This window comes from Dendropsophus ebraccatus, chromosome 14 (assembly GCF_027789765.1).
Source record: "Dendropsophus ebraccatus isolate aDenEbr1 chromosome 14, aDenEbr1.pat, whole genome shotgun sequence".
NCBI classification, from domain to species: domain Eukaryota; kingdom Metazoa; phylum Chordata; class Amphibia; order Anura; family Hylidae; genus Dendropsophus; species Dendropsophus ebraccatus.
In genome coordinates, this window is record NC_091467.1 from 11161993 (window position 1) to 11176506 (window position 14514).

A 14514-nucleotide genomic window follows, 5' to 3' on the forward strand; every position below is an offset into this window, starting at 1 on the left:
CGCCCCCTTAAGTCAAGTGCCAGAGAGGGCTCTTGACATGAGGCATTCTATCAGCAGCCGGGGACCGCAGCTATTAACCATTTAAATGCCACTGTCAGAACTGGCAGTGGCATTAAATGGATTGTAAAATGCTTTCCTGGTGGTGGGATCGGCTTGCTGCAATATGATTGTAGCAAGCTGATTCGTTCTACTTACAGCCAGGATCTTTATCTATGTACTGGCGCCATCCCCGGCTTAATGAATTTCTGAGGTTGCCTAAAGCATCCTGAAGCAATCGAGTATAGATAAGATAGATCAATGCACTACATATGTACTGCATTGATCCCTATGAGCAATCATGGCACTGGTCATACAAATTGGTGGGAAAAAAAAGAGGTTTTTTTTAATGAATAAAAATCCCATCCCGTTATAAAAGTGTAAATAACCCCCCTTTTCCTTTTTTTAAAATAAAAAAAACCTTTGAAATCTGCTTTTGCCCCATGCTGAATCGCTACTATTAAATTATCACATTCCAGATTTTAAAAATTGAAAAAAGATCTAGAAAAAATTGAATAAAAAGTGATCTAAAAGTCGCATATGTACCAGCAAGTTACCAATAGAAAGAAGAGATTACGGCGCAAAATAATGGCACCCCTAATAGCCTATTGTTGTAATCGTACTGACTTGAGGAATATAGATAACATGTTCTTCAGAGTTAGGCTGGATTCACACTGGGTTTTCGCAATCAGTTTTTTTCATCCGTTTTTTGCAAAAAACGGATGAAAAAAAAATGGATGCCCTTTTTTTTCCATTGACTTCCATTGTAAAAAAAACGGATCCGTTTTTTTTTGACGGATACAAAGACGTAGCTGACACTACTTTTGTGTCCGTAAAAAAAAAACTGATCCGTTTTTTTTTTACAAAGGAAGTCAACAGAGAAATGGATCAAAACGAAAAACGGATTAAAAAAACAGATTGCAAAAACGCAGTGTGAACCCAGCCTTAGTTGTAAGGTGATATGTATGTATGATACATGGTTACCCACACACCTTTGACTATATAGTGAGGTTTCATGCATCTCTAAGGATAATCCTGGCTCTTCCATATATTACAGTGTAAAACGTTATCTCAGATCCACATAAAGGGACGTTGAAGTACAATGGACGTCTTGTGTGTCTTCTGCCTCATGTATATTTTTACAGATTTTAAACCACAGGAGAATATATCTGAAAAAAAGAAAGTCAGGCTGTTATTCTAATGAGATCGTCTCGGGGAATGAGTCAGTGTTCAGATGATAAATGTCACCTCTGTATTGTATGGGAGACGTCTTTTATGTCGCTGAACCTTGAGTGGCATGTTACAGCTAAAAGGAGACGCTCGAGAAATGTCTATTAAGGAAGGCTTCTCTTTGTGAAAGTTCTGGAGAAGTGTTTCTGAAAGTCTTTTGTTGGGGGGGAAGAAAATGTACGTGGGATTTCTCTATAATATATAATGGGAAGGAAACGGATCGTTCTATTTATTAAAGGGATTGTTCATGATGGTAGAAAAGGCCGTCAATGTCCGGTCAGGTAAATGAAGGACCACCCAGCCGCCTTCCAACACTGAAGCTGGAGCGCGCGGGAAGGAGAAGACTGCAAGAGGAGCCCTGCAGCCTGGATAGGTAATGTATATCGTTAGTCGCCGACCGCGCACCGCTATTACACGTAGCGATGCGCGGTCGGCACCCGACAATTATAGGTTCTGACCTATATCAACGATCAGCCGATGATCGTTGTCATCGGCTGATCGTTTTATTCATTACACGGAGCGATAATCGGCCAAATCGTACGATTATCGTTCCGTGTAATAGTACCCTTAGATGGAGAGGAGCACCATTCACTTATATAAGCCCATAGCTTAGCATGGGGGATATTTTCGTCAGTGGGAGGGACCAGCTGGGATTGGCCCAAGCATTAAAGGGAACCTGTGACCAAGACAATGCTATGTATTTATCACCATCATGTTATAGAGCAGGAAGAGCTGAGCAGATTGATATATAACTTTATGGGAAAAGATTCTGTATAACTTGTAATATGTGGAGTGAAATCACTGCTCATTCTGTGGTAAGGAGTCCAGTGGGCGGAGTCACTCAATGGGCTGGACTCTTTAGCATGGAAACATCAGAGATTTCACCCAATAAATTACAAATTATACTGAATCTTTTCCCATAAAGATATATATCAATCCGCTCAGCTCCTTCTGCTCTATAACATGGTGCTGATAGCTTAGGCAGCATTTTCATGGTGATGGGTTCCCTTTAAGTCCTGGGGCATTTATCCTAGTCCATATTCGTGGGGAGTAAGAAAGGAGCAAAGTTGTTCTCCAGACATATACTGTGGGAGAGGAGTTGTACAGGAGCCCCATAGGTATCCTAGGACCTTCCAGGGCTTCAGGCTGGGCCTAGAGGCTTTGTGGCTGCCAACATACAGTTTATCCAAATGATCTGCACCCCACAATGGGCACTGTAGCTTAACTCGAGTTCCGCCTATTTATTGGAAATCAACCAGTGAGTGTGCGCCCCTCAGATGAGAGGTCATTGTCAAGCAGTAGAGGGGAGCATAGAGGTATTGGGACCCACTTCTTTAAGGGCAACGTCCGGACCCCAATCATTATATGGAAAATGTATTACAAGAGACTGTGCCTCAATTCTATAGGATTATTTGTTTGCAATGAATGTTCATTAGGAGGGGTGGGCCGGCTGGGGCGGATCGGTGCACTGAGGGGCGGCAGCCCATGATCTCACTTAAACACCTAATTAGCATATGAAGTCAACTACTAATATCCCCGCTGTAGAAAGCCGATAGAGTCAAAATAAAGCCCATTAGTGACCGCCATTTTTTTTTCCAAATCAACCAAAAAGTTATACAGATTTGTAAATTACTTGTATTTAGAAATCTACAGTCTTCCAGTACTTATCAGCTTCTGTATGTCCTGCAGGAAGTGGTGTATTCTTTCCAGTCTGACACAGTGCTCTCTGCTGCCCCCTGTCCAGAGCAGGAGAGGTTTCCTATGAGGATTTGCTGCTGCTCTGAACAGTTTCTGACATGGACAGAGGTAGCAGCAGAGAGCACTGTGTCAGACTGGAAAGAATACACCACTTCCTGCAGAACAAACAGCCGATGATAAGTACTGGAAGACTTGAGCTTTTCATATAAAAGTAGTTTAAAAATCTATATAACTTTCCGGTCCAAGTTGATCTGATTTTTTTTCCTAGTTGAAGTTCCCCTTTAAGCAACCATAGTGTTTAATTCAGTTGACTGGTCCCCCACAAATCCATTATCAGAGAATTAAAGCGGCACTATCAGCAGGTTCTGCCGAGAGAACCTGCTGATATGCTACAGAAGCCCTTTACTTTAGGAGTTGATCGCTGTTAGAAACGCTCTTCTGCACCTCTGCATTCTTTATAAATTCGCTAATTGCCCCTCCTATGCAAATAGGGGGCTTAAAGGCAAATTTGGGGCGTCGCCTGGGTCCGGGAGCACCACTCCATCCACTTTCCTCAGAATCTGATCCTGTCTATTTCTGTGATAATATTGGATTTCTGGTACAGATGGCGGCACTTTCTCCTGGCGATACCATCTGATTGGCGGCTTTCCAATGCCAGAGCTTTAATTAAAAACAAAGTCTTGACCTCCCCCTTAGCTGTAATAACTAATAATCCATGTCTGCCGCTCCTGTCGCTATTGTGGTTTCAGGCGACTTTTCAGGTAAGCTGTGCTGTGTACATGAGGGGCAGCGCTATATCTGCCCATTATTACATATAGTATATGGCATTTTCAGAAGATTTCAGATGTCTTTCAGCTGCTTTTCCCTCTCTCTCTGCCCCCGCCATCCTCCCATGAAGTTGCTTGATAATAGGAGACAGAAGCATTTTTTTGTCTGATAAGATATATTACAAAGTTTGTCACATTTGCTTGTACTATTGATTTACACAAGGTTTGCTGACACATCAGTCTCTATTTAAGGGTTCTTGTTTGAGCTTTTTCATTAAATTATATTTTAGTATTTGATTTTGCTGAGAGCGACGTTTAATTAAACGATGTCTTTTTCAGTGTATCCACCCAGGAACACCACTCCCAGCCAGGCTACATCCTATATGAAATATGGAGGGACGAGGAGTCATGGAAAACGTAAGTGTCATGAATATATTACATATATCTACACTATAGTGTGACACAGTGCTCTCTGCTGCCACCTCTGTCCATGTCAGGAACTGTCCAGAGCAGCAGCAAATCCCCATAGAAAACCTCTCCTGTTCTGGATACTTCCTGATATGGACAGAGGTGGCAGCAGAGAGCAGTGTGTCAGACTGGAAAGAATACACTACTTCATGCACAACATACAGCAGCTGATAAGTACTGGACGACTGGAGATTTTTAAATAAAAGTAAACCTGTATTAAAATCAATTTTTTTCCCCTGGAGTAATCCTTTAAGCTGGGTTCACACTACGTATATTTTAGTTAGTATTGTGGTCCTCATATTGCAACCAAAACCAGGAGTGGATTAAAAACACAGAAAGGCTCTGTTCACACAATGTTGACATTGAGTGGATGGCCGCCATTTAATGGCAAATATTTGCTGTTATTTTAGAACAACGGCTGTTATATTGAAATAATGGCCGTTATTTACTGTTATATGGCGGCCATCCACTCAATTTCAACATTGTGTGATCAGAGCCTTTCTGTTTTTTAATCCACTCCTGGTTTTGGTTGCAATATGAGGACCACAATACTGACTGAAATATACGTAGTGTGAACCCAGCCTGAATATAATTTTAGAACCCTGCTGTTTTTAACAAATATCCCTAATGTATAATGTTTCATTGAAAAACCATATGGAATGTATTTAGACATATTTAGCCGTTCTTCTAACATGCGGGAAAATAGGATTCTTGACATACCCCTCCCCCTGCCCTCTAGCCGTTGATTGACAGTTGGCTGCCTATACACAACATGGATAAATAACTGCTATCAGCAGCTGGTGGGCGGAGTTTTCTGCTTCTCACGAATATCCAGGACTACTGAGCACATGCACATAATGGAGAGGACTACTTATTGTCCATGTTATTCAGAAGGCTCCTATCCTTACCTACCAATCCTTCTCCTATGTCACTATCCTTACCTACCAACCCTTCTCCTATGTCACTATCCTTACCTACCACACCTTCTCCTATGTCCCTATTCTTACCTACCAATCCTTCTCCTATATCACTATCCTTACTTACCAAACCTTCTCCTATATCACTATCCTTACCTACCAAACCTTCTCCTATATCACTATCCTTACCTACCAAACCTTCCCCTATATCACTATCCTTACCTACCAATCCTTCTCCTATATCACTATCCTTACCTACCAAACCTTCCCCTATATCACTATCCTTACATACCAATCCTTCTCCTATGTCACTATCCTTACCTACCAACCCTTCTCCTATATCACTATACTTACCTACCAAACCTTTTCCTATATCACTATCCTTACCTACCAACCCTTCTCCTATATCACTATCCTTACCTACCAAACCTTCCCCTATATCACTATCCTTACCTACCAATCCTTCTCCTATGTCACTATCCTTACCTACCAACCCTTCTCCTATATCACTATCCTTACCCACCAAACCTTCTCCTATGTCACTATCCTTACCCACCAACCCTCCTCCTATGTCACTATCCTTACCTACCAAACCTTCTCCTATATCACTCTCCTTACCTACCAAACCTTCTCCTATGTCACTATCCTTACCTACCAACCCTTCTCCTATATCACTATCCTTACCTACCAAACCTTCTCCTATATTACTATCCTTACCTACCAACCCTTTTTCTATGTCACTATCCTTACCTACCAAACCTTCTATATCACTATCCTTACCTACCAAACCTTCTATATCACTATCCTTACCTACCAATCCTTCTCCTATGTCACTATCCTTACCTACCAAACCTTCTCCTATGTCACTATCCTTACCTACCAACCCTTCTCCTATGTCACTATCCTTACCTACCAACCCTTCTCCTGTCACTATCCTTATCTACCAACCCTTCTCCTATGCCAATAGAGCAGTGTAATGTGTTGATGCAGGTTGCATTATAATGGCAGCCGCAGGTATACACCCGTAGGCCATGTTCCCACAACATATGTTTTGAATAAATCACGGCCGTTGTTTCAAATTGCAACAATGGCCGTGATTTATGTAAAATATACGTTGTATTAAATATTAAATATACACCTGGTGTAAACTGCCCACAGCAACCAATCACAGCTCAGCTTTCAGCTCTGGTAAAATATAAGAGGAGCTGTGATTGGTTGCTGTGGGCAGTTTACACCAGGTGTATATTTACACCCTTTCATAAATCTCCCCCATAGTATACAATCCGGCCGGTATTCTAACCGGCCGCATGAAAAACTGACATGTCAATTTTGTGCGGCCGCTATTCATTAAATAGCGACCACACAGACATGTCAGTTCACCCAATGGAGAGTGCGGCTCCGGCCGCACTCTCCATTGTGTGCAATGTTGAATCGGGATGCGAGCGTGCATGTGTGGGCGCATCCGAATTCAACAGAAATGAAGATCATCTGACTGGTACTGCAGTACCGGCCGGGATCATCTTCACTAACACCGGCCGTTCTGTGACCTGGCCAGGTCACAGAATGGCTGGTGTTTCACGCTGTGTGATTCCACCCCCACAGTGGATCAGGAATCAGTAAGCGCTCAGTGATGGACAGGTTGTAGGTTGTATAATGTTCACATTTCTCTGGCAGAGATGTCCCTGTAAATAGATTGCCTGTGAGCATTTCCCGGTGACAGCGCTGACACACAGTCATAGTAAGATCTGCCACTTTATGACATAGACAACATTACAAGGACATTGTGCAGTGTCAGGTATCACAGAACTTAGGGCTCGCAAATTAGATATCGCTTGCTGCTAGGAAAACAGCGGGGATGTCAGTCCAAGAGAAGGGACTGTAAACCCGTTCCCTTAATCTCGGTAAAATTCCCAGCATGAGGCTGAGCAGGTGAATGGCGGCATCTGCAGGGAAACAAAGAGACTGGTGCGGCTCTGCACAGCGGGGACTCACTAATGCGTTCCCCTAAATCTAATGCCGGGCGGCCTTCTCCTGGAAACTGTCACCTCGCTCAGGAAATCGGGCTGAAAGAATTGGCTTTTTCTGGAGACTGGAGATTTTTAAATAAAAGTAAACCTGTATTAAAATCAATTTTTTCCCCTGGAGTAATCCTTTAATATAATTTTAGAGCCCTGCTGTTTTTTAACAAATATCCCTAATGAATAATGTTTCATTGGTAAAACCATATGGAATGTATTTAGATGTATTTAGCCGTTCTTCTAATATGCGGGAGAATAGGATTCTTGACATACCCCTCCCCCTGCCCTCTAGCTGTTGGTTGACAGTTGGCTGCCTATACACAGCATGGATAAATAACTGCTAATCAGCAGCTGGTGGGCAGAGTTTTCTGCTTCTCACGAATATCCAGGACTACTGAGCACATGCACATAATGGAGAGGACTACTTATTGTCCATGTTATTCAGGAGGATCCCATCCTTATCTACCAAACCTTCTTCTGTGTCACTATCCTTACCTACCAAACCTTCTATATCACTATCCTTACCTACCAAACCTTCTCCTATGTCACTATCCTTACCTACCAAACCTTCTCCTATGTCACTATCCTTACCTACCAAACCTTCTCCTATGTCACTATCCTTACCTACCAAACCTTCTATGTCACTATCCTTACCTACCAAACCTTCTCCTATGTCACTATCCTTACCTACCAACCCTTCTCCTATGTCACTATCCTTACCTACCAAACCTTCTATGTCACTATCCTTACCTACCAAACCTTCTATGTCACTATCCTTACCTACCAAACCTTCTCCTATGTCACTATCCTTACCTACCAAACCTTCTCCTATGTCACTATCCTTACCTACCAAACCTTCTATAACACTATCCTTACCTACCAACCTTTTTCCTATGTCACTATTCTTACCTACCAACCCTTCTCCTATGTCACTATCCTTACCTACCAAACCTTCTCCTACGTCACTATCCTTACCTACCAAACCTTCTCCTATATCACTATCCTTACCTACCAAACCTTCTCCTATGTCACTATCCTTACCTACCAAACCTTCTCCTATGTCACTATCCTTACCTACCAATCCTTCTCCTATGTCCCTATCCTTACCTACCAAACCTTCTCCTATGTCACTATCCTTACCTACCAAACCTTCTATATCTATATCACTATCCTTACCTACCAATCCTTCTCCTATGTCAATATAGCAGTGTAATGTGTTGAGGCAGGTTGCATTATAATGGCAGCCGCAGGTATACACCCGTAGGCCATGTTCACACAACATATGCTTTGCATAAATCACGGCCGTTGTTGCAAATTGCAACAATGGCCGTGATTTATGCAAAATATACGTTGTATTTGAATGAATGAAATCCCGTCTGGAGCGTATACACATAGGGGGAGACTTATGAAAGGGTGTAAATATACACTTAAATATACACCTGGTGTAAACTGCCCACAGCAACCAATCACAGCTCAGCTTTCAGCTCTGGTAAAATATAAGAGGAGCTATGATTGGTTGCTGTGGGCAGTTTACACCAGGTGTATATTCAAGTGTATATTTACACCCTTTCATAAATCTCCCGCATAGTATACAATCCGACCGGGATTCTAACCGGCCGCATGAAAAACTGACATGTCAGTTTTGTGCGGCCGCTATTCATGTCAGTTCACCCAATGGAGAGCGCGGCTCCGGCCGCACTCTCCATTGTGTGCAATGTTGAATTGGGATGCAAGCGTGCACGTGTGGGCGCATCCGAATTCAACAGAAATGAAGATCATCTGACTGGTACCTCAGTACCGGCCGGGATCATCTTCACTAACACCGGCCGTTCTGTGACCTGGCCAGGTCACAGAATGGCTGGTGTTTCACGCTGTGTGATTCCACCCCCACAGTGGATCAGGAATCAGTAAGCGCTCAGTGATGGACAGGTTGTAGGTTGTATAATGTTCACATTTCTCTGGCAGAGATGTCCCTGTAAATAGATTGCCTGTGAGCATTTCCCGGTGACAGCGCTGACACACAGTCATAGTAAGATCTGCCACTTTATGACATAGACAACATTACAAGGACATTGTGCAGTGTCAGGTATCACAGAACTTAGGGCTCGCAAATTAGATATCGCTTGCTGCTAGGAAAACAGCGGGGATGTCAGTCCAAGAGAAGGGACTGTAAACCCGTTCCCTTAATCTCGGTAAAATTCCCAGCATGAGGCTGAGCAGGTGAATGGCGGCATCTGCAAGGAAACAAAGAGACTGGTGCGGCTCTGCACAGCGGGGACTCACTAATGTGTTCCCCTAAATCTAATGCCGGGCGGCCTTCTCCTGGAAACTGTCACCTCGCTCAGGAAATCGGGCTGAAAAAATTGGCTTTTTCTCCAATATTACAGTATAATGGTAACTGCGCCTAATGAGAGAACAACTACACCCATAAGCCGGAGACACGACATCCACTACACGTATCAGGAGATGGATGCAGGAGCAGTAAATGTGAAATTCTTATACGCACTGGAATATAGAATGGATATAGGGGGGGGGGGGGCTTATATCAATGCCTTTGCACATTGCATTTTGTATAGATTTATCATGAATATTTATACAAAAATTTTGCAACTTAAGGGGTGCCTGACGCAAAAAAAAAACGCAAAATGCAAGATGTTTTGCAATATACTCTTAACATTTTTTTTATTTAAGTTTTCTGTTTGAATCAACGTTATATATACGGCCACTAGGTGTCTCCCTTCCTCTGCTCCGTGCTGATATTTTGTCTTTTCTAAAAAAGAAGAGACCAAACACAGGAAGTCCCCGTCCTTTGCCGCTCACACAAGGAAAGACACCTGTCCATCATGCAGGTTGTATATCAGCTTAGGCCAATTATATTCTTACCTTTTACTAATTCTATTATCAGCTCTGCAGCTTACCAGGAGACAATGCTCTGTGTTATGTAACAATTCAGACAGTATCTCTGTCTCTGTGTGGTTACAGAGGTTTTGGTGCTGTGTGACAGGAGAGCTGACCGTACAATGTGAGCACCCCCAGGATTCTCTGCTACTGAATGTGGATGTGCAGCAGCTGTACACATCAGCTACAGCGGATCACAGAACAGCTGTTGTTACTGAAGATCATCTCGACCGCTACTACAGTGATCTTCACTTCTGGTAAATTTGGAATGCGCCCGCATCCCAATTCACCGCTGCACACAATGGAGCGTGTGGCCGGAGCCACTCCATTGTGTGAACTGACATGTTTTCAGATGTAATCCCAGCCATAGCATATACTATGTGTATACACTCCGGCCGAGGATTCCATTCATTTACATACAACGTATATGTTGTATAAATCACAACTGTTGTTGCAAATTGCAATAACAGCCGTGATTTATACAACACATACGTTGTGTGAACATGGCCTAGTTATATCGTATAAAAACTAGTATTAGGATTCCTATGCTGGAAGACAGAAAAGAGGGGGGAGGAGAGGGAATGTGCCCCCCTATTTCTTTCATTCTCTCCTCTTTCCCTGCCCCTTGGGGTACCCAAACCCTGATAAGGGGGATCCCCAAACCATGGTGACCTTCTCTCCTTAGTCAGAGGTGACTGAGAAAACAAAAAATGAAAGGGATAAATATGCTTATCACATCCAAAATATCCAATGTCACGTAACGTCTCAATACAGGGATTTATTGCAATTAATCTAGTTTTTCAAAAGTAACCCAACTTCAGTAAATCAATCTTCTATTTCTATTTAGAAATCTCAAGTCTTCTAGTATTTATCAGCTGCTGTATGTCCTGCAGGAAGTAGTGTATTCTTTCCAGTCTGACACGGTGCTCTCTGCTGCCACCTCTGTCCATGTCAGGAACTGTCCAGAGCAGCATTATGGTGGTGTTGCGCTACGCCCGTGTGATCCCCGGTGATGTTCTGTCGGAGGATCGGTCGGTCGGTCGGTCGCTTGCTAGATGGTAGATTGGCAAAATAAGTTACACTTGACAGTTCTCTTGATAAAACACTTGATAATATGATAACCAGATCTGCAACAGGAATAGAGTGGAGAGTACAGTCGTGCTGACTGAGTAGCGTGCTGAACGATACAAAAAAGCAGAGTAGCAGGGAGGAGGATGTTGTGAGAGTAGTACTGTGCTTTGCCGGAATGTTGGAGGATAAGGTAGAAGAATACATAGAAGATGAAGAGAATACTTGTGCCTAGAGGGTGACACAACGTCCAGACCTTGTTACCTGGGGTGACTGGAATGCTGAGGATTTCCTGCTGACAACCACATTGCGAGATAGAGTTCCAAGGCTCTTAGCAACTTTGCTCTATCCGGATCAGTTCCTAGCTCTTTGGCTTTTGTGGATACTGTCCTGCACTGTGACTCTCCTAGTCCACGGCGTGGGTTGAGGTTGTCTCTGACTTGTCCTCTCCTGAAAGGGCTTTAACACTGCATAGTGTTGTGTTGCATAACTGAGAAGAAACTGTTGGCTGTGTCCTGTCTGATGTTTTACCCTTACGGGGTTCTGACTAAGACTGACCTAAGTAGGGGACCTGGCAGAGGACCAGGGCCCAGAGAGGACCACTGTAGAGAGCTGTCTAGCTCGTGTCCTTCCTCTACAATGTCCAACACAAAAAGCTCATGCACCTCCCCCACCCATGTGACTACCTTCCTCAGCGTATCTAAAGTGCGCTGTGAGTGGGTGAAGAGTGCAATAGAAGAAGTAAGGAGAGAGGTGAAAGGACAGAAAACAGATTCCTGTTGGTTCACAGGTCCATGTGACACACAAATAAACAATAACCCTTTACACACTTCAGCTGTGCAGCATCTGAATACACAAATCTATTACAGCGACATCTAGTGGCGAAACCTTATCACTACTTTCATAACCACTTCTATACAATATGTACAGGCTTTTGTGAAGGGTGTATATAATAGAAACACCTGTGGTAGGACACCACAGTAGCAAATCCTCACAAAGGGACTACACAGGAGGGGGCCATGTACCAAAGGTGGGGGACTACACTGAGGTCAATTTTCTATAGGGGGAACTACAATGAGAACCATCTACTAAAGGGGGACTACACTGGGGGCCATCTACTAAATGGGGGACTACACAGGAGATATCTACTATATATATATATATATATATATATATATATATATATATATATATATATATACTATATATCTACAACTGCAGCTTTTGAGTGAAAGTATAATGTGGAAATTATTTGCCCCAAGATTAAATATCACATATTACCAAAGACTGAAAGGATATTGAAGTCACATTAGAAAATATGGTCGCTGCCATTAAAAAAAGTTTATTATTCTGAAGAAAGAGATTTTCCGTAAAGGACGGAGCACAGATTAATTTTGCAGCGTTTCTAGTTGTCGTCTCAGCGTCCAGCCCGAGCACACAGCCATGGAGATGCGGAGCTGCCGGCTTTGAAGATAATGGTTTCCTCTGGATGTTCAGACACGGCACAGCTAGTACTGTCTGGAGATACTGGATTACTCTTAAGATGTATGCTGCGCTATTCTTCCTCTTAAGCTTTAGAAAACTGAGAAGAGAGATAACGTTGGTATCCTACATGAGGACAGATCAGCTTTGTTTCTTGGTTATGGAGCAGAATTGCTGTTTTCGAGGCCCCATGTGCAGCCTGTATAAGCCTGATGCTGGAGGACTCGGCAGTGCTGGATTCTCACATGGTGGTGGCAATGTATGGGGTCTCTGTTTAAGATCCAAATGGGAGCAGCGGAATCACACTTTTTTGTGACTTTACTTGTTTTTATTCCTCTGTTTCATACTTCTACACCAGCACTGTCTTTGTTTATTCCTGTAGTAAACCCCCATAGAGGGACTACACAGGAAGGGGGCATGTACCAAAGGGGGACTACACAGGGGGCCATCTATGAAAAGGGGACTACACTGAGGGACATCTACTAAAGGAGGAACTACACAGGAGGGGGCCATGTACCAAAGGGGGAATACACCGGGGGCCATCTACAAAAAAGGGACTAGACTGAGGGCCATCAACTAAAGTAGGGACTACACTGGAGCCATCTATTAAAGGGGTACTACACTGAGGGCCATCTACTAAAGGAGGGACTACACTGAGGGCCATCTACTAAAGGAGGGACTACACTGAGGGCCATCTACTAAAGGAGGGACTACACTGAGGGCCATCTACTAAAGGAGGGACTACACTGAGGGCCATCTACTAAAGGAGGGACTACACTGAGGGCCATCTACTAAAGGGGGACTACACTGGGGCCATTTACTAAAGGAGGGACTACTCTGAGGGCCATTTTCTAAAGTGGGGACTACACTAGGGACCATTCAACAAAAAGGGGACTACAATGAGGGCCATCTACTAAAGGGGGACTACACTGAGGTCCATCTACTGAAGCGGGACTACACTGGGGGCCATCTACTAAAGGGGACTACACTGAGGGCCATCTACTAAAGGGGGACTACACTGGGGCCCATCTACTAAAGGGGGACTACACTGAGGGTCATCTACTAAAGGGGGACTACACTGGGGCCATTTACTAAAGGAGGGACTACTCTAAGGGACATTTTCTAAAGTGGGGACTACACTGGGGACCATCTACAAAAAGGGGAATACAATGAGGGCCATCTACTGAAGGGGGACTACACTGGGGGCCATCTATTATAGGGGACTACACTGAGGGCCATCAACTAAAGGGGGCACTACACTCTAAATGATGGTTTTAAAGGGGTAGTCCAGAGGGAATTTTTTTTTTTAATCTACTGGTGTCAAAAAGTCATTACTTCTATTTATAAATCTCCAGTACTAATCAGCTGCTATATGTCCTGCAGGAAGTGATGGATTCTTTCCAGTCTGACACAGTGTTCTCTGCTGCCACCTCTGCAACAATTAAATTTTATTACAAATGTTGACTCCCCCAATTACTTCAAGGGGATAATTTGCAACAAATCAGCTTCATATCCGGGCTATGTTTTTACCACATGGACGTTCAAAAAGACGGCCAAAAAAGATCTTTTGAGAGCTCTACAGTATAAATTAACATGATGTAAAATCTGCAGTGTGTGCAGGAAAGTTTTAAACCTTCTATTTCCATCGCTTGTTTTTTGCAAAAACGGATTAAAAAAAAAGGATGAAAAAAAATGTAGTGTGAACCCAGCCAAAGAAATATAACTTTATTAAAGTAATGTATTAACAAAACAAAAAGAAATTCTCTGGCGTACCCCTTAAAGGAGAACTCCGGGCTGGGGTGATATTTGGCAGAGTGCTGGGAAGGATGAAAGACGTAACATGCTCTCACCTCCTCCGCTCCAGCAGCTCTGCTCACCCGGTCCCAGACACTTCCTGGTCTAATTGGGGACCTGGGACATGATGTGTGAGGA

The 14514-nt window shown here is 43.3% G+C and overlaps 1 protein-coding gene and 1 long non-coding RNA gene across 3 annotated transcripts in view; one reads left to right on the plus strand and one right to left on the minus strand.

Moving 5' to 3' along the window:
• Nucleotides 1-14514, plus strand: part of NECAB3 (N-terminal EF-hand calcium binding protein 3) — a 57935-nt gene that overhangs the window by 39224 nt on the left and 4197 nt on the right. The window contains exon 11 of the mRNA XM_069952625.1: nucleotides 4071-4148. Coding sequence (XP_069808726.1) covers nucleotides 4071-4148 — 78 coding nt within the window. The remainder of the gene's footprint in view (nucleotides 1-4070; nucleotides 4149-14514) is intronic.
• The window catches only part of LOC138772312 (uncharacterized), a 62630-nt gene that overhangs the window by 36332 nt on the left and 11784 nt on the right, over nucleotides 1-14514 (minus strand). The window lies entirely within an intron of this gene.